The sequence below is a fragment of the Pseudorca crassidens genome, chromosome 9 (genome assembly GCF_039906515.1).
Source record: "Pseudorca crassidens isolate mPseCra1 chromosome 9, mPseCra1.hap1, whole genome shotgun sequence".
Taxonomy (NCBI): domain Eukaryota; kingdom Metazoa; phylum Chordata; class Mammalia; order Artiodactyla; family Delphinidae; genus Pseudorca; species Pseudorca crassidens.
The window spans coordinates 70,865,924-70,889,444 of record NC_090304.1 but is presented as its reverse complement, the minus strand read 5'-3'; the positions used below and the strand labels follow the sequence as shown (position 1 = coordinate 70,889,444).

Sequence of the window (23,521 nt, the reverse complement as noted above, 5' to 3'; positions counted from 1 at the left end):
GACGCCGCGCCGCCCGATAGGCAGAGGCACTCGCACGCCCGCAGCCGGGTGGCGCAGCGGAGACACAAAAGTGCGGCCGGCGGCCCGGAGCGCGCCGATCGCGGGCGAGAGGCCGGCGGGGAGTGGGCGCCGGCCGGGCGCTGCGAGGCCGGGAGTCCCTGCGCACACAGCCCCGCGCGCTCCTCTCCCCGCGCCCGAGCGCACGTGCGCGGCCTGGCGGGACGTCCCGCCCGCCCCGTCCCGTCCCGGGCGCGGAGGCTTCTGCAAAGATGATCCCTTGGTGCGTGCTGCTCTTCCTCCTCGCAGTGGCGCGAGCCGCGGACGAGCAGAGCCCGCAGGCGGCCCTGGTGGGGCCCAACGCCTCGCACTTCTTCTCCTGGAACAACTATACCTTCTCCGACTGGCAGAACTTCGTGGGCCGGAGGCGCTACGGAGCCGAGTCCCAGAACCCCACGGTGAAAGCCCTGCTCATCACGGCTTACTCCTTCATCATCATCTTCTCTCTCTTTGGCAACGTCCTGGTCTGTCATGTCATCTTCAAGAACCAGCGGATGCACTCGGCCACCAGCCTTTTCATCGTCAACCTGGCCGTCGCCGACATAATGATCACGCTCCTCAACACCCCCTTCACTTTGGTGAGACCGCGAGGGCTGGGTTGGCGCTCCGCTCTCTCCTCTCTCTGTCCTCCTCTCTCTTGCTGTCTCGATGTCTCTCTTATTTCCGTTTCTGTCTCTCTCTGCGTCCCTCTCCCTCTCTCCACCCGATTTCTCTCCTCATTTCCCTGCCGGTCCCCCTCTTCTGCCTGTCTTCCTGTCTTCATCTTTCTTAGTCTCCTCTCTCTTGCCCTCTCATCTCTCATTTCTCATCTCTCAACACTCTCCTCTGTTGGTCTGTCTCTTAGTGTGTCTGTCTCTGTCATTCTTTGTTTGTCTTTCTGCCTGTCTGTCTCTCGGGGGTCTGTCTCTCTTCTCTCTCTCGGTGTCTTCATCTTTTTTTTCCTCTCTGCGACTCTGTCTTTCTCTGTCTCTGTCTCTCATCATCTTCTAAGCCAGCGCTTCTGCAGCTCATGGCATTGGGGTCAATGAATCGAGTGTCTGCAGCCAGCTGTGAACAAATGACCATTTCCTGTTCAGTGTCACTGAGCATGAATCTGCTTGACGATGGTGCAGTAAATCGAAGCCCCTTGAAATTCCAGCATAGATTGTTAGGTCAATTACCCCCCACCACCCCGCCTCCCAGCCGGAGTACAGCCCATTAAATGCCCCAGCATGGGATGCTGCTTTGCACCAAGCTGAAATATCAAACCGTTGCTAGTTGTTAATGGAACCATGAGTGAATTTTCCTAAACCACTTATTTAAATTGCATTTGCTTTCTGTGGTTTGACGGCAAAGTCTGTGTGTGAAGACTGTGTTGTGGAAGAGATGAGGGTTAGGTGGGCTTGGGCCCCAGAGCTGGGGGCATTCGCACAGGGGTGGTGGGTGAGCCCCCCTTCTCGCTCCCATGACCTCCACCGAGCCCTGACTGCTGGGCCTTAGGGGTGTCACTTCTCTCCCTCCGTGACTTGGGACTGTGATACTCATGGATGCTTGAGACTGGGAGGGCTATGACCAAGTAATCATCGTGACAGTTACACCTTGTATTTCTGCAGCATGAGTTACATTTTTCCAATTTCTGGAATAGTCTTTTTGATACTTGAGTTATTACCAAACCATATCTGTTCATATCTCTTTCTCTCTCTCTCTTTCTCTTTCTTACACACACACACCACACACTTGACCAGAAATAACAGACAAGCAAAAAGAAGAGGGTGAACTCCCACAAGCCTATCCACCTGTGAATGTCCTTCCAACCCTTATGTTTAAAAACTACATTTTCTCTCGTCCTCACTATGAGAACTTCACTCACATTTTGCAGATAAGGAAACTAGGGCACAGAGAGGTTCATTGCCTTGTCCAAGGTCATTTGGCTAGTAATTGGCAGAACCAGGATGAGAATTACTTCCCCTGTCTCAAGTGCAGCCAGAGGTCTGTCCACTAAGCCACTCACCTGGGACCTAGCAGGCAGGGCACCCTCGGACCACTAATCCAAACCATGGACTTCTCCTGCTCTCCTTCCTGCCTACATTTAACAGATTCCTGGTCACTCAGGATGTTCTGACTAGCCAAGGACGAAGGGACTTCCAGATACCCCCGCCCCCCCACACACATACACACACGCTCTCCCCCTGCTGCCTTAAAGCACAGGACAATGCATCTCTGGCTCCTCCTGGATCCCCCTTGGCTTCTGACTTGACAATCTGCAGTGCTGGGGTTGGACTGGGCCACCCGGGATGGGAACTGGGAAGCCCCAGGGTATGGCCCTATGCTGCTGCCCAGAACAGGATGCATGGCTGGATCTGCGGCAGACACAGGGCAGGTGGGGAGGGAGGCCAGGCTGCGGCTGAGAGCTGACAGCCCCTACCCGGAGGATGTCCTGCAAGAGAGGGGATGTCAGCGTCCTGAGAACCCAGCCCCCGCTCCCGGTTGATCCAAAGCAGCTTGGCCTTCAACCTGACCCGTGCAACCACCCCAATCCAAATTCCTGTCAGAGCTTCCAAGGCTCTTGCAACCAGGGGCGGGTCTTCTAAGCCCTCAGCCAGGCTCCTTGAAGGGGTAAGATGTCCTGCCCTTGGGCTGGTTGGTGACGATATCCTTCCTCCCTGGTCTCCCTTTCTGTCCACTTTACACTCTACGTCGGCATGAAGTCCAGGTCTGGTCATCGAGAGAAAAGCAAACAGTTATTCACAACTCCCACGGCAGAGCCGTACACAGAATGTGGTGGAGCCTGGAGAAGGTGATCATTTACTTTGACCTGCCAGAGTCCCACGACAGGGTCAAAGGAGACTTTTCAGGGCACGTGGCATTTCGAAGAGGCCAGGATAAGTAGACATTTCCCAGGCCTAGATGAACGTTCATTGCAACAAAGGCAAGGGTGTCCAGGTTCACGGTGTGTTGAGGGAACGCTGAGCGATTCACTGTAGCTGGAGCAGCGGAGGCAAGAAGGCCAGCGGAGGAGGCAGCAGGGCAGGGGGAAGCAGAGGTGGCCGGAAGGGAAGGCTGGGGCAGGGCTGCGAGCGGGCCTGGGCGCTCGTAAGGCATCTGGCTGTCTCTTGAAGGCCATGATGATTCTAAGCAGGCGTCTGATTTTTGATTAAGAAAATGCTGTCAGCAGCGTGAAGGCTGAATTACAGGGGGACAGACTAGAGGACAAGGAAAGCCGTCTGGAGGCTATCATGGTCCAGGTGAGAGATGATGGGGGATTCCACTCGGGCCACGGCCTTGGGACTGAGGAAGAGGGGGGATGGATTTGGAAACCCTTCGAGGTAGCACTGGTCGGCTTTGGTGATTCATTGATTGTGGGAGGCGAGAAGTAGGAGTAGCTAAGGATTTCCTGTTCTGTCATGTTTCTGGGCCGCTCCGCCCTGCCTATTCCAGAGAGAGTAGTGTCCACGGTCTGCTGTCCCAGGGTCATGATCAGACCAGACTTGTCCCTCGTGACTCTCATCCACACATTCCAGCCAAACAGTTCCAACCCTTGTTCCCCAAACAGGTCCTGGGATTTCTGACCTAGTGCCAAGCCCTTTGTTCTTATCTCCCCATGGGCAAATCCTATCTGTTCTTTAACGTTCATCTCAAATGTCTAGTATGTTATAATAATGCAGTTAATAGTGTTAAGTACTTGCTATGTACTAGGCACTGTCGTACCTGCTTTACCTGTGTTATCTGCCTTACATGTGTTTGAGTGTCATAACAATCATGTGAACAAGGGTTAGCCCCATTTTACAGATGAGGAAAATGAGGCTCATTGGGCCTAAGTGCCTTGCCCAAGGTGGCAGCTATCACTAGCAAATACTCTGCTGTAAATCACTACGCAATATTCTTCCTCTCGAGCTGACCTGCTCTATTTCTTTCGGTGTCTTCTCTCGTTCTCTCTGCCTCAGCGCACTCCCACCCCACCTGGTGGCCCTTTGTCTGGGCCTTCTGTAGGGCACTGACTACTTTCTGTCTTGCATCTGAGATACCCGAATCCTCCTCTGCCCACATTGGAAGCTTCTTGATCAGAATCAAGGCCTGATCTCTCTTGGGCGTGGGGCATTACTCACGGGAGCTCAGGAGCTGAGTGAGTGAGCAAATAGCCATGGAGGATGTGGGGCGAGGCCTAAGTCTGCTCCCTGGACCCCACATGCCCTGGGAGCTTTTCTTCTCTCCCTGCCCAGACCCTGGTCCCTGCTCCCAGCTCTGCAGGCCCCTGGGACTCCTTTCCAGATGACGTGTTGCAGGACTGCTTAGCTAGGGTTCCAGAGCACAGCCCACGTGCTGTGTTGTGACTCTTCAGATGTGTCTCCTCCATGAGTCTGAACTCATATGAGCCTAAAATGAATTTTACTATTACCATAAAAATGCTATTTCTAATCATATCTTTCTAGCAATCTGCCAGACGTGTTACACACTTTGTAGCCTTTTTAAAGTTATTTCATTTTTAAATTTACTTATTTTTTATTAAGTAGTTTTTGTTTTGTTTTGTTTTTTTGTCTTTTGGCTGCGTTGAGTCTTCGTTGCTGCGTGCAGGCTTTCTCTAGTTGGCGGTGAGCCCGGGCTACCCTTTGTTGCTGTGCGCAGGCTTCTCAATGCAGTGGCTTCTCTTTGTTGCACAGCACCGGCTCTAGAGTGCAGGCTCAGTAGTTGTGGCGCACAGGCTTAGTTGCTCCGCGACATGTGGGATCTTCCTGGACCAGGGCTCGAACCCGTGTCCCCTGCATTGGCAGGCGGATTCTTGACCACTGCGCCACCAGGGAAGTCCCTGTAGCCATTTTTTTTTTAAGTTGATTCCTACAATAAGATACAAGGTAGAGATTTTTAAGCCTTTTTTTTTTTTGTAAATGAGTAAACTGAGGTTCAGAGAGGTTACCTACCTTGCCAAAGGTCACACAGCCAGAAAAGATTAGAGGTGGGAAATCTAACTCCAGAGCCCATGTCCTTCCCACACTGTCCTGGCACTGAACAGGGCCCAGCCATAACAGCAGGGTCAGGGTTTGTTGAACTGAATGATAGAGAATGAGTCATGCTGGAGATAAGCACGCGTGACCCACAGTCCAGCAGCACAGAGGAAGAAGGAGGAGGGGGAGAAGGCTCCTGTGGGATGCTCCTCAGAGACCACAGGGAGCGAGGGTCAGTGGCAAGGCCTGTCTGTCTCCTGACTTTTCTGGGCTCGTCTCCAGGTCCGCTTTGTGAACAGCACGTGGGTGTTCGGGAAAGGCATGTGCCATGTCAGCCGCTTCGCCCAGTACTGTTCCCTGCACGTCTCAGCCCTGACGCTGACAGCCATCGCCGTGGACCGCCACCAGGTGAGGGCACCCACCCCCCGATGCCCTGTCCTTCCCTCCGGCTTTGCTCTCCAGGGGGCTGAAGGCAGTGTTTTAGCCCACGTTTCAGTGAGCGTATTTGTCTTCTTATTGACCGCTATGAGCATTAAATTAGGCATATAGCCCCTAAAGTGGGGCTAAAATAGGCATATAGCTCCCTTTGTGCTACGGGCTGCAAAACATTATTCCACGTTTGTTGCTCCAGTGAAGACTCGCTGCTGGCATTTTGTGTGTCAGAAATGAACGAGTTTGTTTTGGGGGGATTGAAAAGCAGATCTGGAAAATCACAGATGAAAAGAGAGTGGCAAATGCAGGTCCGAGGCAAGGCTCCTGGCCGGGATATGAGATGGATATTTCTGGACCCAGGTTGTTGAAGAGGTAAACAAGCTGAAGGGGGATGGGCAGGTGGCAGGCGCAGGTGTCGGGTGGGGTAGGGAGTCCCAGCTCACTGTCCTGCTCCATCGGATTCACATGGGTCGATATGGTGAGGGGAGCTGGAAAGGACCTGAGGGCGCCCATGGCCTCTGACTGAGGCTTATACTCCCTTTATCAACCTGAACCACGATGGCGTGTGAGGGGCAAGGATGGCAAAGTCCAGAATGGAGATGTGCTGGGCAGCTTCTAAAGCCTAGTCCATTCCTCCCATAAAACCTTAAAAAATTGGGAGAAGACTTTGGGAGGACACAGCAGAATGTCCAGTGTGTCCTGGGATGGCATCCTGAGACAATGGTAGCTCTTTATGACCTCTCTTTCTGACCCGACTCACCTATCCCCAAACGGCTTTTTCAAGAAATAATGACTCTAATCTTGCAAGCTAAAAGTGTTCATCAACAGATGAATAGATAAAGAAGATGTGGTATATATGTATAATGGAATACTACTCAGCCATAAAAAAGAATGAAATTTTGCCATGGATGGATTTGGAAGGCATTATACTAAGTGAAATAAATCAGCCGGAGAAAGACAAATACTGTGTGCTACCACTTATATGTGGAATCTAAAAAAATACAGCAGACTAGTGAATATCACAAAAAAGAAGGAGACCCGCAGATACAGGGAACAAACCAGTGGTTACTAGTGGGGAGGGAATGGGGGAGGGGCAATATAGGGGTAGGAGATTAAGAGGTACAAACTATAGCTTATTATAAAATAAGCTACAAGGATATGTTGTCCAACATGGGGAATATAGCCAATATTTTATAACTATAAATGGAGTATAACCTTTAAAATTGTGAATCACTATATTGTACACCTGAAATTTATACATTATACGTCAACTATACTTCAATTTAAAAAAAGAGGAATAATGATTCTAATCTTAAAATCAGGATGCTGTTAAATTCCCAAGTCTTTATTTAAACCTTGTAGGAGAATTGATTGGCATACAGTAGCAATCAATTCCAAGATGCTTTTCAGCCCAAAGCCTCTAACAATGGTTTAATTTGGGGCTTGGGAAAGCTGAAATTGCCCCACTGCAATTTTAGAAATGGCTTTCAGAGACAATGTGGTGAACCCCCAAATAAAGGGCAATGCAGCTTCCCATGATAAGTGGTGAGAGTCTCCTCCCGACCTGTGTCGCCTTCAGACCCCTCGGAGCCCTTTGTAACTTAAAGGATCTGGAATCATGGGCAGATGAGATGAGATCCTGAGGTGCCACGGCTGCTCCTGTGCCAGCCTCGCTGTGGGTGTCATGGGAACAGACCTCCCTCTTCACTGCTCCCCCATCCTCTCACTGCACCCGGCTTCTGCCACGCATGACCTGCAAGAGGCATTTTTTAAAAATTAATTAATTTATTTATTTTTGGCTGCATTGGGTCTTCCTTGCTGCGTGCGGGCTTTCTCTAGTTGCGGCGAGCGGGGGCTTCTTTTCGTTACGGTACACGGGCTCTAGTTGCGCGGGCTTCAGTAGTTGCAGCACGCGGCCTCAGTAGTTGTGGCTCGCAGGCTCTAGAGTGCAGGCTCAGTAGTTGTGGCGCACGGGCTTCGTTGCTCCGCGGCACGTGGGATCTTCCAAGACCAGGGCTCAAACCCGCATCCCCTGCATTGGCAGGTAGATTCTTAACCACTGCGCCACCAGGGAAGTCCTGCAAGGGGCATTTGAACTGCCTGGAGTCTCTGAGTCCAGATGACACCCTCTCTGTACCCCCGTGGGCTGGACAGTGTGGTGGTGCAGCTCAGGGGCTCGAAAATGAGTTAAGGGGTACTTGACTCTAAGTAGGACCTACCTGCCTCATTGTGACAAGTGAGCTGCATCGTCTGTATTTCTTAGTTGCTTCAAACTGTCTTCAGCCAGTGATGCCCAGTTTGCTTGTCTTCCAGGTCATCATGCATCCGTTAAAACCCCGGATCTCAATCACAAAAGGTGTCATCTACATCGCAGTCATCTGGACCATGGCGACCTTCTTTTCACTTCCACACGCTATCTGCCAGAAATTATTTACCTTCAAGTACAGGTGAGATAAACTAGTGGGGAGCAGCCTGGGGATCCGGAGAACCTTGACGGAGGGAAATCTGAGCCCCCTCTGAATCTCAGAGTTACCAGTACCTGCTGCGCTGAGCTGTTCTCTGTCTCCTTCCCATCCTGTTGCTTCTAGGCCCGTGCGTATCCTCTGCACTTTTTCTGCTTTTTCTCATCTTTTCCTCGCAACACTTTTAGCTTCCTCTTTAGTCTCTGTCCCTTTGTCTGTAAGGTCAAGGCGATAGCAATCAGCTTCTGCCACTGAGGACAGGTACTAACCCAGACTGAGATTCAGAATCACCCAGGCCCTGTTTAAAATGGTGATGTTTAAATTCTCTCCCACAGCCTACAAACATGTATATCTCTAAGTGTCTCAGGCAGGATGCTCTACCCCCCTCCCCACTACCTCCCTTCTATCATATGCTTTGTCCTGTGCTCTCACAGAATGGAAAGCACTCAGTGTCTTGAAACTTAAACACTCATGCGTGCTGCCAGTCAGTTAAAGGTGATCTCCCCTGTTAGACTGTGAGGTTGGGGGGAGCTGGCGCCATTTCTGATTTTGCCATCTTGGTGTCCCTAGCGTCTATATTACTGTCTCACATCATGAGCTCTCTGTACGTAGTTACTGAATGAATGAATGAGCTTAGAGTGATCTTCATCAGTTCATTGTTGTTTCAGCTGAAGTTCCATAGAAACAGATCCTGAGATAAAGGAAGGTACATGTGCCTGGGAATTTTAAGAAAGTGCTCCCGGGGTAATGGGTAAGGCAGTGGAGAAGCTGGACAGCAAATGGGGAGAGACCAAGGGAGGGTGTGGTTTGCAGGGGGAGCTCTGGAGCAGACTGCTAACACAGAGTTTGCCTGCTTTGAGCCAAGGGGGCTGGGCTTTTGTATTCCAGGCCTTCCTGGGGGAAATGGAGACACGTGGCCACTTCTGGCTCGTAATGGATCTGTGGAAAGTATCGGGTAGTCCTAGGCCCCTAGAAGATCACGGCTGACAGCTGTGTCTTGTCAGGTGGGCCGGAGCTGGGGGGCCTGGTGCTCCAGACCAGTAAAGGGGATCTAGGGGGTGCACTGCCGGCAGGTCTTACCACGTGCTGCCTCACCTGAGACATACGTTTACGTACACTCCTGTGACATAGCGGGATCCAGAGAACAAGCTCTGAAGGCCAATTTCAACTAATTTATAAAGTCTCTGTCCCCGAATTCTAGGCTATCGAATGAATCACATACCCACCCCTTCCCAGCATTCAGACTCCCCAACTGCCTTCATATATGGAAGGCTATTTCTTTTTTCTGCTAACAAAAGCGAAGAGAGTTTTCTTTCTTTCACTAGTGATGGCCAGCTGCACCTATAACAACATCAACAAGCTACATGGTATGATGGAAAAAAAAGTAGCAATTTTGAGTTGCTGCTCAGAGATGTTACAGTATGAAAACCCTGCTCGCACCCAGAGTCTGGACATTTAGATAAAGACCAGAGCTTAGGATTCCTGCCACAAGTCCCCACCTTGCTTTTCCCGGGGCATCTTTTTTTTTTTTTTAATTATTTTTATTTATTTATTTATTTGGCTGCGTTGGGTCTTCGTTGTGGTGCGCGGGCTTCTCATTGAGGTGGCTTCTCTTGTTGCGGAGCACGGGCTCTAGGCACGCAGGCTTCAGTAGTTGTGGCACGCGGGCTCAGTAGTTGTGACTCACGGACTCTAGAGCGCAGGCTCAGCAGTTGTGGCGCTCGGGCTTAGTTGCTCCGCGGCATGTGGGATCTTCCCAGACCAGGGCTCGAACCTGTGTCCCCTGCATTGGCAGGCGGATTCTCAACCACTGCGCCACCAGGGAAGCCCATCGGGGCATCTTTTAAAATGACCACTTGTGAAAAATTAGTGACCTCTGCCCCAACCACCTTATAAGTAACAGGTGTTTGCTACCCTGGTCTCTCTCTCCTGCTCACCTGTGACCTGGGAGGGAGGACTGCCCTTCTCCTGGCTCATAGTGCCCCCATTCTGGGATGTAAGAAATAGTCTTGTGACTTCCTTTGTGTGAGTGTATTGAAACTGCGCCTTCAATCAAAACAGCCCCTGGGTTTTCGCTTCCCCAAAGTGGAAGGAAGCTGCTGAGGGAGCTCCCTGCCACCTCATTCAGCAAATGATAATCTTCATATTCTTAACCCACCAGCTCTGGGTTTTCCAACATACACAGATGTCCCTAAAAAATTTCAAGAGGACTGGGTACATTCCATAGAAAATAAGTACCTTTTGTCTGAGTGGCTGAAGGTGTATGAGTTCAGGCATTGCCACTCACATTCTCAAGATGCATTTCTTTGCCCCATTCCTTGGATCCGCTCTGGAATGGGAGTAGGTAGTACAATGGGAAATTCCAAGATTTCCTGAATCCATCATGCTCCCAGGATGAGTTAATTCTAAGACTAGGAACACCAGTGTTGCATTCATTCATTGAACAAATATTTATTGGGTGTCTATTCTGGGCTAGGAATAATACAAAGTAAAGAGGACACAGAGTGATCTAGGTGTATTTCTCTTTTTTAAAAATTGAAGTACAGTTGATTTACAATGTTGTGTTAGTTTCAGGTGTACAGCGAAGTGATTCAGTTATATATATATATATATATATATATATATATGAGTGTGTGTGTGTGTGTATATATATATAAATTCTTTTTCAGATTCCTGTTGATTATCTATTTTATATATTGTAGGGTGTATATATTAATCCCAAACTCCCAGCTTATCCCTCCCCCCCGACCTTTCCCCTTTGGTAACCATAAGTTCGTTTTCTATGTCTGCGGGTCTATTTCTATTTTGTATATAAGTTCGTTTGTATCATTTTTTTTTAGATTCTACGTGGAAAGCAATATCATATGATATTTGTCTTTCTCTGTCTGGCTTTCTTCATTTAGTATGATCATCTCTAGGTCCATCCGTGCTGCAAATGGCATTATTTCTTTTTTTTTTTTTTTTTTTTTTTTGCGGTACGTGGGCCTCTCACTGCTGTGGCCTCTCCCGTTGCGGAGCACAGGCTCCGGACACGCAGGCTCAGCGGCCATGGCTCACGGGCCCAGCCGCTCCGTGGCATGTGGGATCTTCCCGGACCGGGGCACGAACCCGTGTCCTCTGCTTCAGCAGGCGGACTCTCAACCACTGCGCCACCAGGGAAGCCCATTATTTCATTTTTTATGGCTAAGTAATATTCCATTGTATATATGTACCATGTCTTCTTTATCCATTCATTTGTCGATGGACATTTAGGTGTATTTCTTACCTATGTAGAACGCCCAGCCTAGTGGGAGAGCTGAAAATGTAATCAGATAATTAGGCTGCTCATCACATGTGCTGTAACAGACGGATGTACCAGGAGCCCAGTGGAGGGAGAGGCCAGTGGTTCCTGGGATGGGGCTTTTCCACGCTGATTTCACACCCTCCTTCTCTATCCCTCTCCCTCTCCCTCTCTCTCTGTCTCTCTCTCCCCTGCCCCCAGTGAGGACACTGTCCGCTCCCTGTGCCTGCCAGACTTCCCTGAGCCAGCTGATCTCTTCTGGAAGTACCTGGACTTGGCCACATTCATCCTGCTTTACATTCTCCCCCTCCTCCTCATCTCCGTGGCCTACGCCCGTGTGGCCAAGAAGCTGTGGTTGTGCAACACCATTGGGGATGTGACCACGGAGCAATACCTGGCCCTGCGACGCAAGAAGAAGAAAACCATCAAGATGCTGATGCTGGTGGTGGTCCTGTTTGCCCTCTGCTGGTTCCCCCTCAACTGCTACGTCCTCCTCCTGTCCAGCAAGGTCATCCACACCAGTAATGCCCTCTACTTTGCCTTCCACTGGATCGCCATGAGCAGCACCTGTTACAACCCCTTCATCTACTGCTGGCTCAACGAGAACTTCAGGGTCGCGCTGAAGGCATTACTGCGCGTGTGCCAGAGGTCGCCCAAGCCTCGGGAGGAGCGGCCACCCTCCCCAGTCCCCTCCTTCAGGGTGGCCTGGACAGAGAAAAGCAGCGGCCGCAGCGCTCCACTAGCCAACAGCCTCCTGCCGTCCTCCCAGCTGCAGTCTGGGAAGACAGACCTGTTGTCCGTGGAGCCTGTCGTGGCAGTGACCTAGAGGAGGAGAGCAGGAAGGGGCGGGGGGCAGGGCTCTGTCTCCAGATGAGGCTGGGAAAGGGCCTGAGGGAGGACAAAGCCTGGAAAACAGCCTGTCCTCACACCCCTTCACATGCTGGAAGCAGTTCCTGAAGAAGCCCAAGGACGTTTGAGTGCCTAGGCAACGCTGCCCAGGCTCCTCGACCCGATAGATGGGAAAACGAAAAGACAGCACCCAGCTTGACACGTGTTTGTGAACTCCTGTCTGAGACATGCTGGTACCCTGAGCCAGGGGACCCAGGACGGCTTCAGCCCCCATGGGGGCTGAGTCGGTCAACTGCCTACACCTGTCAGGCAGCTGCCTTACAGCCCTCCCACCACTGAGCACCCACGAAGGACCCTGGAGTCAGACGTGCGGAGTGGCTGACCCAGATGCACAGCTGTGCTTGAGAGAGGCCCGTCAGCCAGTGAAAGGTCAGTGAACCAGAGCCGGCGTGGAGGTGTGTATGCCTCGCTTTCTGAAGTCGCTGGAGCTGGCTGAGTCCCGGTTCTGTGGCGGCCCAACACGTGACAAGAAAATACCGCGACTGGGTTCCTTAATATAAAGAGGAATTACTGAGTTTCCTTAAAACAAAGAAACACTATTATGGAAACTTTGGAACATTCAGAGAAGCACGAAGAAGAAAATAAAAATCACCCCCTTCTCCCTCCAACTTCTGATAAGTTCTGTCAAAATACTGTGGCTTTCTTTGCAGCTTCTTTTCGTGTGTGTGTGTGTGTGTGTGTGTGTGTGTGTGTGTGTGTCTATGATTTTCATTTCATGCTGAATTACACTTCTCCATTTAGAAGTAAGCAAGAAACTGGGCATAGCCGAGAACTCCTGAACCCCTCTCCCGGGAATAGTGTCCACCAGAAGATTTCGAAGATGAGGTGTGAGAAGAGCCCAAGGGGAACACCGTCCCAGAGCGGACAGACTGCCTTCATCCCGCAGCCAGTGGTGGCAAGGGCCCGGCTGAAGGACCTCTCCTCGGAGGGTGGCCATTGTGATGAACCGGGAATAAAACTCATCCAGGAGGCATAATTCCTCCTCTCCTGCAAGCACACAGAACAAGAGGTGGTGAAATACTGCCCTGCTTTTGCAGGAGATGAGGGAGCAGGCTTTCCAACATGCTGGAAATACCCGTGCTTAGACACCTCATCCTCCCAAGCTGTCTGGTCAGGCCACTTCTCCTCCATGTCATCTGAATAATAAGGCTTCTTCACGCCAGTTCTCATAAGACGACTCACTGTCAACATCACTCTCTCACGTGTCACTTATCAAACCCTATGGCATCGTGATGGTCCTTACTGACTCAACTTGCCAGAGAAATCTCATTCCAGAGACAATGAGTGTTTTCATCACCTTCCATCTGGCCCTGAGTGACTCACTGTGTCATCCAGCAGAGAGACGCATCAGGCAGGAGAGAGCTTCCTTCACCAGCCCTAAACAACTGCCGCTCTCACACTGGTTTGAGGTTTCTTTCTAGCACCAGAGAGATCCTGAAAGCAAAGCATGGTCATGGAGCTAAGAGGGAAACTGAGGCTCAGGGAGAAGGGGTTTGTCTAAGGTTCACTTAGATCTCTTAGCTGTTAATTGAACCTGAACTTGGTCATATCATCTGCTTCTCTGGAAGGAACCATGGGGGTTCATTATCCTATTCTCTCTATTTACGAGGATGTTTGAAAATTTTCAAGACGTAAAGTTTAAAAAATAATCTTCTGAACAGTGGATAGAAAAGTGACTTTCATGGGACACAGAGAGCCTTTTAAGCCCATAGGGATCCCCAGGTGGATTTTTTTTCAGACCAAGTGGCTCCCAGGCCTGTGTGTATTGTCTCTTAATGCTGCCATGGAAATTCTTACCAGAAAGAGAACAGGCGACAGGGTTACAGAAAATTTGTCCTGCTCTGAAATCACGGGGAAGGCTTCACTTTGTTCCTTCCTCTCTGAGGGCATCTAGAAATTCTGCCAAGTTCCAGAGAAGGCTCTTCTCTGGTGGAAGACCCTCCCCACTGATGGCTCATTAAGTCTGGGTCTCCTGTCAGCTCCCTGTCTCCCCCCACCCCACGTTCCCTGTGTGCCTCAGAGCAGAAGTGATTCGTGTTTGTGAATGTGACGTGTGTAAAACTGGAATCTTTCCACTGTGCTGTCATGAGGACTTGACTGTAAATTGCTCCCGTCTCAATAAAACACATAGTGGGTGTGTGGCCTGTGCTTCCCGGATTTGTGATGAGGCCACAGCTGCTGACCTTTCAAATGGGGATCCACGAGGATTAGATGAAGAGAGCGTGGAGAGCCTCGGCCCTCACCTCTACATTTCACAGCTGCGCAAAAGCCCAAACACTGAGCGGGTTGAAAACCTCTGGTTAGTGCCTTCTTCCACAGAGCTGGCTGCCGAGGCCCCTCTTTTGTGAAATCTGTGAAATGAATCTGTGCTGAGTGATTTAAGCCGGGACTCCAGCTGTTCCTTGGTGATTCAGGAGGAGGCGAAGCTGCCGCTCCCACGGGCAGGGGTACCACGTGCCTGTTCACAGGGTTTCTGCCCCCCTGGACCTGGGCTCCCCTTGTCCGACCAGCTAAGCTGGGTAGGAGCCTCTGTAAGCGGCTCCTTGCAGGAAACCGCCCTCAACAGGAAGCCCCTTTTCTTGTCACGTTAGCAAAGCTATATTGTAACTGACTCTTAGACCAGGCATCCGCATGCTCCGCTCATCTCTGGCCCAAGCACGCCTTTCACATCTTTTGATCACACAGTACCTTGCCTAACGTGTGGGTTCTTTTTGTAGATCAGAGAAGTAGAAACGAAGAACAAGTACTTAACAGATGACCAGATCTCTTCCCTAGCTTCCCCTTCAGTAATCTCGTGAACAAGATAACATCTAGAGGAAGGTCAGGAGGAGCTGATGAGCCCGCACGCAGCGGGGAATGTCCACGACTCTGACCCCCTATCTCAATGATTAACTGAGATTACTTCCCTGTTCCCCTTTAAATCTTTCATGGCCAAGCAGAGTCTTTGGAGGTGGTTTCTGGGGACACCGAGTGTACCATCTCCCCAGATTGCCGGCATTCTGATTAAAAGCATCTTTCCTTTCTACCAACAGTTGTCTCTCTCCCTCTCTCTCTCTCTCTCATATTGACTTTTTTTTTTTCTTTTTTGGCGGTATGCGGGCCTCTCGCTGTTGTGGCCTCTCCCGTTGCGGAGCACAGGCTCCGGACGCGCAGGCTCAGTGGCCATGGCTCACGGGCCCAGCCGCTCCGCGGCATGTGGGATCTTCCCGGACCGGGGCACGAACCCGTGTCCCCTGCATCGGCAGGCGGACTCTCAACCACTGCGCCACCAGGGAAGCCCTCATATTGACTTTTGAGTGGTGAGCAGACAGACCTGATTCGGTAACACCTCCACTGCATACATAATTACCCCGATGCCCTCCAGAGCCCAGGAAATCAATGTTAAATAATTACACAGTAGGGAATTTACTGTGCCTTGGGGAACATTTGGAAGAAAATGAAAGGAGATGGAGAAAAGAGGGGAACTAGGATTTGCTGACGTCTCCTACGTGAGACACTGTGCTAAATGTCTCTGAGTCCGTGAGCTCATTCTCCCTCAGTATTTCTCCAAGGTAAGCGTTATTATTTCTACACTGCAGATGAGGAAACTGAGGCTCAGGTAAAGATCCCAGAGCCTAATCTTGAGATTAGGTTCTGAGAAGCCTTGTAGGAAAGAACCTTAATTTGTTTTTAATCTGATGTTCTATGAATTTCCTCGATTATGGGGCACTTTTGGAGGTAAAACCCGTTAACTGTCCCCAGACCAGTGCTTGAGTTACGTGCTTAGGGAAATGCGTGACTACATGGGTTCCAGGGCCCCTCGCAGCTGCATGGTCAGTGAATCCATGCTTCTAGAACAAGTAGAATCTCATGCTGCCTTGTGGGCTCACCTCTGGCTAGAAGCGTCTTCCCAACAAGCTGGTAGCGATGCCTGAGTGGCCAGTGCCCTGCTTGACCAACTATGTCAGGTTGCCAAGGTTAACAGCTGTCTCACAGCTGGCCAGGGCCTCAGGGTCCCCAGACAGCACAGGCAGAACTTGGCTTAACCCTCTGCTCCAAGCTGGTTGGGATGTGCCTCCAGGGCCCCTAGGGAAGCTATGCCAGGGTGCCTGGGGCCAGGAAAGCCTGGCGGTCTTGCAGCATCCACTGGGGAAACATGCTTGTCCTAGAGTGTTGCCCAAAGACGGTAGAAGATGCTCCCAGTGCTGTGGGATCAGGTCGTCAGCATCTTGCTTTGGCATCTCTGTGTACACTCCCCACACCCTCACCCCGGTGCCTCGCCCCTGCCATTCTCTCTCCTTTCAAGGCGTAGTTAGGGAAAGAACAAATACAATACGTGCAATGCTGGAGGCATTTGGGGAAAAGAATAACCAGTGATATTTAATGCGAGAAAGCCCTGGGGTTCAGGTTTTAGAGCCTCTCTTGCTGAGAAAAAGCTATTTGCTGCTTCATGGTGACAAAGTGCTTGATGTTAACAGCTCCTCCTGGCCTCCTGTTTTTAACCTAGCAGGGACCCTGTCCCAGTCCTCAGACTGGTCATGAATTTAAGTTGCTCAGCGTCAATATGAGGAAGGCAAAAGAATCATGAACACAGGGTTCAGGATGTTGATTACGTCATGTGGAGAAGGGGTAGGGGTTGGCACGTAGGGCGATGGGAACTGTTACCACGTCCAAGCTCTCTCTGCTCGCCGCACAACAGACCGATGAATCGGGAGACAAGGTGCTGAGGCAAGGAATACGGCTTTATTTGGAAAGATGGCGGGACTAAAGTCTCAAAATAACCATCTTATCGGGATTTGGATGCCAACTTCTTTTATAGCACAGAGAGGGGGAGGAGATGAGGAAGTAAAGTAAAAAGGCCATACTTTTTGCAAATATCCCCTGGAATGGCCAGCCTCCGGGAGGGGATGTGTTAATTTCTTCTTTCTTGCAGCCATCCACAGGTGGAACAGGGTGGGGATGTTTTCCTGAACAAAGGCACTTTGGTTTGACCTTCAGGCAGAGGGGCAGCGTTCCCTGAGGCAGGCCATTATGTACAGACAGTATCCTTTTAGTGAACAAAAGCAATGGGAAGCAAAGGTTAAAGCAAAAGAAACAGATCCAACATGTAGTCGGATGTGGCTTTTCCCGGTTACAGAACCACTTGGCTGTAAATAATTGTCAAGGTTCTAGCTTTCGTTTTGGGCAGTGGGTTCTTACTACCTGATTAAAAATCATGAATCACATCACTAACCAAATAGCTAAAAGCAGATGGACCAACATTAAGCGTGTGCCACACGCCAAGGATTGTAATTCATCCAATCCTGTGCCTCTGCAGTCTATACACAAACAAGCAGTAAGCCAACAGGAATGGAACCTAGAGGTCCAAGGCTTCACTTTTCTTCCCTGCATCCTTCCAATCTAGTTACATCTGTATTTGTATTATTAGAATATGCAAATGGAGTTCACAGCTGAGACAAGTAGGATATGACAATTATATTTCTTTTTTAAAAACAATCTTTTTTTTTTGGATTTAAAACTTGCCTCTATTTCTTTGCTTTTGCTTTCTATATCACAATCACTACTTCTGTCCCAATTTTTCAAAATAGTTAAAACCCCTTCGTGAGGTGACCACACACATCCTGGTCTGCCAGTACCCCTCTCCCATGCCTCCTGGGCCATCTGAGCTGCTTCTCCTTGGCTAGCTGATCTCTATGTTTACATATCTCTATGGCAGCAGAGGACCTGCTTTCCCAGGACTCCTCTTCTCCTCTCCCTAGTGGTTAGATGTTCCAATTTCCTAGATCCATTTCTTCCTCTTTCTTCGTTTACTCCTTTGGAAGAGCACACCTTCCGGCCATTGCCCAAGAAAAGAAAAATTTCTTTTGAGACCTTTGTACGTCCCGAGATGTTTTTAATTCACATGTAATTAGAACTGCATCTGACTGAATATAGGGTAATAGATTGAAAATCACTTTCTCTCAGAATTTTGAAGGCATTTTTATTAGTTTTCTGTTGCTGCCATGACAAATTATGTCCGCCTTAGTGGGTTAAACAGCACAAGCGTATTATCTTACACTTCCGTGGGTAAGTCAGAAGTCTGACACAGGTCTCATGGGGCTGAAATTAAGGCATCAATCAGCATGGCTGCATTCCTTTCTGTAGGCTCCGGGTCTGATCCGTTTCCTTACCTTTTCCAGCCTCCAGAGGCCACCCATATTCCTGGGCTCGTGGCCCCTTTCCTCCAGCTTCAAAGGCAGCAACATGGCATCTCTCTGACCTTCTTTAGCTTCGTTTCTCCATCTCTTCTGTGCCTCCCCTCCACTTTCAGGACCCTTGTGATGACACTGGGTCCACCTGAGTAATACAGGTTACTGTCCCATCTTAAAGTCAGCTGATTAGCAGCCCCAATTCCATCTGCAACCTTCATTCTCCTTTGCCTGAATATGTTCACAGGTTCTGGGATTAGGAGACAGACGTCCTTGGGAGGCCATTATTCTGCCAACCAGCATTGCTCACCTACCTTCTTACACTTCTGCTGAGAAATTGGATGCTTTTCTGATTCCCAGTTCTATGCATGCAACCCAAGTTTACCTACCTTAGGTAGAGGCCAAACAGGTGAGTCAAAAGACTCTAATAAGAATCACTACTTCTGGGACTTCCCTGGTGGCGCACTGATTAAGAATCCATCGGCCAGTGCAGGGGACACGGGTTCGAGCCCTGGTCCGGGAAGATCCCACATGCCGCGGAGCCACTAAGCCCGTGCGCCACAACTGCTGAGCCCACATGCCCCAACTACTGAAGCCCACGCACCTAGAGCCCGTGCTCCACAAGAGAAGCCACTGCAATGAGAAGCCCGAGCACTGCAATGAAGAGTAGCCCCTGTTTGCTGCAACTAGAGAAAGCCCGCGTGCAGCAATGAAAACCCAAAGCAGGCAAAAATTTTTTAAATGTTTAAAAAAGAATAAGTCTCTTTAAAAAAACAAAAGAACCACTACTGCTGCATCTGTCAAATATTTAATATTGGCACCAACCTGTGTGATTCCCCCAGGGAGGTGATATTGCTTTGAGCTGATATTTTCACTGCAAGGAGGAGCTTCAGGTGCTTCCACTGACACCGCTGTAACTGTCCTCGTGTGTTGATTCTGCCAGTTGCTAAGTATTCTGACTGTTTCTTAGGAACTCAGGATTTAGCCACAGAATAAACTCATGGACCCGGTATGAGTGGGACACAAGCCACAATTCCATTTATCACTGACCTCCACGAGTCCCCACTCTCATCTATGAACCACAGTGTCTTTTTTCATCTCTAAGAATTGATATGACCAAAAAGTCAGTGTCCGGTTATCTCCAAATGTGTACATTGGCCATTGCATAAGCCCCTTTGGAGAAGGGCCAGATAATTGATTAATGAGCTGAACCTGCTGATTGTTATAGTAACCATACTTTCTGTGCCACTAAGAGTGAGTGCTACTGCGTGGCTTCTGCCACCCCAGAATCCAATCCCATGAACCTCACTGGAATCAGGAAGCATCCTCATATTCACTTCTGATGCATGGAAGAAATCCACTCTAGCACTTTTACATATGCCTGCATTTCCCTGGCTGTTGTGTTTCTCTATGTCAAGGATAGGTCTGGGCCCTCTCAGAGGACATATTTAGGGGTGAATGCATGGGTCACACCTGCCAAATCCACTTCAATATTACCATCTCTCACAGTCTCTGCTTTACCCTTTCTAACTTATGTTTTATAATATCTCAAATTCTTTTGGCATAGAACACGATGGAGCCCAGAGACAATAGAAACCTAACAAACAATGAAAACCATTCTCAAGACTCCAAATAGCTAAAATTAGCTTGAAAAATAAGAACAGTTTTGGAGCTCTCACACTTCCTGATTTTAAAACTTATTATAAAGTTACAGAAATCAAAAAAACTGTGATACTGGCATAAAGATAGTCATATAGATCAGTGGAATAGAATAAACCCTCACATATATGGTCAAGCGATTTTCAACCAGGGTGCCAAGACCGAAGAAGGAAAGGAGTCTTTTCAACAAATGGTGTTAAGAAAACTGGATATCCATATGCAAAAGAAAGAAGTTGGACCCTTTCCTCATACAATATGCAAAAATCAATGCAAAATGGATCAATTACCGAAAGAGCTAAAGCTATAAAACTCTTAGAAGAAAAGATAGGGAAAAAATCTTCACAGCATTGGATTTGGCATTGATTTCTTGGATTTGGCACCAAAAGCACAGATGAAAAAAGTTAAAATAGATAAATTAGACTATATCAAAATTAAAAATTTCTGTGTATCAAAGGAAACAACAGAGTAAAAAGGCAACCTTTAGAATGGAAAAATACTTGCAAATCATATATTTGATAAGGCATTAATATCTAGAATATACAAAGAACTTCTACAACTCAACCACAACAATAACAACAAAATCCAATTTAAAAATGGGCAAAGGACTTAAATAGACATAACTCCAAAGAAGATGTACAAATGGCCAAAAAGCATATGAAAAGATTTTCAACATCATTTATCATGAGGGAAATGCAAATCAAAATCACAAAGAGATACCACTGCACACCCATTAGGATGGCTACTATCAAACAAAACAAAACGAAAAACAGTGTTGGTGAGAATGTGGGGATATTGTAACCGTTGGACATGGTTGGTGGGAATGTAAAATGGAACAGCTGTTGTGGAAAACAGTATGGCAATTCCTCAAAAAATTAAAAATAGAATGCCATATGATCCAGCAATTCCACTTCTCGTTATATACCCAAAAGAATTGAAAGTAGGCTTTCAAAGAGATATTTGTACATCCATGTTCATAGCAGCATTTTTCACAAAAGCCAAAAGGTAGAAGCAACCCAAGTGTCCATCAATTGATGACTAGTAAACAAAATGTGGTATATACACACAAAGAAATATTATTCAGCCTTAAAAAGGAAGGAAAGGGCTTCCCTGGTGGCGCAGTGGTTGGGAGTCCGCCTGCCGATGCAGAGGGTGTGGGTTCGTGCCCTGGTCCAGGAGGATCCCACGTCCCATGGAGCGGCTGGACCTGTGAGCCATGGCCGCTGAGCCTGCGCGTCCGGAGCCTGTGCTTCGCAGCGGGAGAGGCCACGGCGGTGAGAGGCCCACATACCACAAAAAAAAAAAAAAAAAAAAAGAAGGAAATTCTGCCACATGCTACAACATGGATGAAACTTGAGGACATTATGCTCTGTGAAATAAGTCAGTAACAAAAAGACAAATCATGTATGATTTCACTTCTATGAGCTATACAGAGTAGTCAAATTCATAGAGACAGAAAGGGCAAAGGAGGTAACCAGAGGCTGGGAAGAGGAGAGAATGTGGAGTTGTTTAACAGGTACAGAGTTTCAGTTTTGCAAGATGGAAAAAAGTTCTGGAGGTTGGTTGTACAACAATATAAATGTATTTAACACGACTTAACTGTATACTTAAAAGTAGTTAAGGCGGTAAATACTATGTTATATGTATTTTAACCACAATTAAAAAAAAAATGTAAGTTGCACATGAAAAACAAAAAGCCATTCTCAGTAGCCCAAGCTTAATCCACTGACTCTAGAATCTCTGGTGTGTGTTCCCATGTTGATAAAGTCAGCCTAATCTACATTTTTATTTCTCCCTACCTCTTCTAGCACTCTGGATTTCAATTATTTAAATCATGCAATTTGTTTGCCATGAAATATTTCCTCTGGGTTTGATGATGTCAGTGGCCCCTTATGGCCCCCTGGGATCTACAGGCAAATGGGAGGTAGTAGGTTTGGGTCTTGAAGAAGCTTGACATTTCATTTCAAGGAATCCTCTGATGAGATTAGTATCGGTCTGTAAGCAGGGGGGACCAGCCTCATAAGATGGAGAGGAGGAACTGCTTCTTCATGCACGAGAGGCTCAGTGAAGTTTGGTGTTATTGGAGTCATCTTAATCCCCCACAAACATTCCTATTCCAATTTCAGGTGCTGCCTTTCCCCAGTAAGCGCCTTAACTTTCACATTAGAGAGCAGATGAGGCTGTGAATTCAATCTATATTGAATTCAACTTACGTTCAACCTATGTCTGATTAACCACTGAATTAGCTACACGAGCTCTGCAGTTTTGAGATATAGGAAATTCTTTTAGGGCAAGCATGGACTATTCCTCATTCTCTGATGTAAAATCTTCATCCTGTCATTTTCTTTTTAAAACTATTATAGCTGAGTTAGAAGCAGCCATACCATCTCACAACTTGTCTATTTCTTATGTCCATTATAATGGTCAATCACTGTGGCCACCAAAGCTTTGCCTTCCATAGGCAATTCATTCCAAGTGACTATGGTGGATTGTTAGACCTCCGCGGTCTCCTAGGAGTTTCGACTCGCCCAGGAAACAACAAGAGTCGGAAGTCGATGCAAAACGCAAGAGGTTTATTGAAGGCCGGTGCACCGGGGTTCCTTGGTCCTCATGCAGGAGGTCGAAGAAGAAACCCTTTTGGGCGCGAATATGTCAGTTTTATAGGTTCCCACTTCCCCGTATGTAAATTAAAGATTTGGTTGTGTTCTCCTGCTGATTGGTCCCGGCTTAGGCTCGGACCAGAGAGGGAACTTGTCCCCAGCTGCCTGATTGGTCTTTGACAGACACCCTTTTTTACATTTTGTTATCTCCCTCCTTCTCGGAAGGGGGCCGGACATCCTGGAAATTCACCCATTGTCTAAGAAGCCCCTATTGTCTGGAGGGTTCTTAATCATTAGCTGGAACAATGTCCCTCGAGTCCCACATTCCCCCCTTTTTCTTGTGACTATTGATTCCAATCATGGAATCTCAACCTTCTGTTCGTAAACTTTGGTACTGTTGTCTTAACATTAGAACTTGTACAGTACTGATACGTTCTCTAATAAATGCTATCAAGCGATTTAGAACACATGGTCCAAAAGTTAAAATCAACAATAAAACAATAAGAGGTCCCAACAGAGTAGAGATTAAGGTGGTAAACCAGGGGGACTTATCAAACCATGATTGAAACCATCCTTTTTCGTTTTCTCTCTCCTTTTGCCTTTTATCTAAGCGTTCCCTTAGTTTATCCATGGTTTTGGTAATGGTTCCTGAATGATCAATATAAAAGCAACATTCTTCTTTTAGAGCGGCGCATAATCCCCCTTCTTTAAGAAACAGCAAATCTAGGCCTCTTCTATTCTGCAACACCATTTCTGAAAGTGAGGTGAGTGATTCCTTTAGTTGAGTTATGGAACTTTCTAATGCTCGAAGGTCGATGTCTACAGCCTGTCTTAAACTTGCATAATACTGGGGTTGTTGTATGAGGGCTGTGGTTCCTGTTCCTATCCCGGCAGATATTCCTAGTCCTAGAAGGACAGCCAATGTGAGGGTTACAGGCTCTCTCTTCCTTCTCGTTTTTCCCTCGTATTCATCTAAGAAGGACGAATCTGAATGATAGATAAGTCTAGGAACTAATTGCACTAGCACACAAAAATCAGC

At 48.3% G+C, this 23,521-nt stretch overlaps 1 protein-coding gene across 2 annotated transcripts; it reads left to right on the top strand.

Moving 5' to 3' along the window:
* The first annotated feature begins 93 nt into the window (after window positions 1-93).
* GPR83 (G protein-coupled receptor 83) lies at window positions 94-12,944 on the top strand. 2 transcript variants are annotated; one of them, XM_067750726.1, is made up of 4 exons: window positions 94-635; window positions 5,259-5,384; window positions 7,722-7,855; window positions 11,352-12,944. In XM_067750726.1, exons 1-4 carry the CDS (start codon window positions 270-272, stop codon window positions 11,974-11,976), a joined length of 1,251 nt encoding a protein of 416 aa, XP_067606827.1. In that variant the 5' UTR covers window positions 94-269; the 3' UTR covers window positions 11,977-12,944. The 2 variants fall into 2 exon arrangements, with proteins under 2 accessions (XP_067606827.1, XP_067606828.1); XM_067750727.1 differs by lacking the exon at window positions 5,259-5,384.
* The last annotated feature ends 10,577 nt before the right edge of the window (window positions 12,945-23,521 follow it).

Excerpts from the sequence above, each read along its gene's own strand:
- GPR83 (XM_067750726.1), top strand. The coding sequence starts at position 270 with ATGATCCCTTGGTGCGTGCTGCTCTTCCTCCTCGCAGTGGCGCGAGCC. Across the intron at positions 636-5,258 it reads TCAACACCCCCTTCACTTTG|GTCCGCTTTGTGAACAGCAC; the intron begins GTGAGACCGCGA and ends GCTCGTCTCCAG. Across the intron at positions 7,856-11,351 it reads TTATTTACCTTCAAGTACAG|TGAGGACACTGTCCGCTCCC; the intron begins GTGAGATAAACT and ends CCCTGCCCCCAG.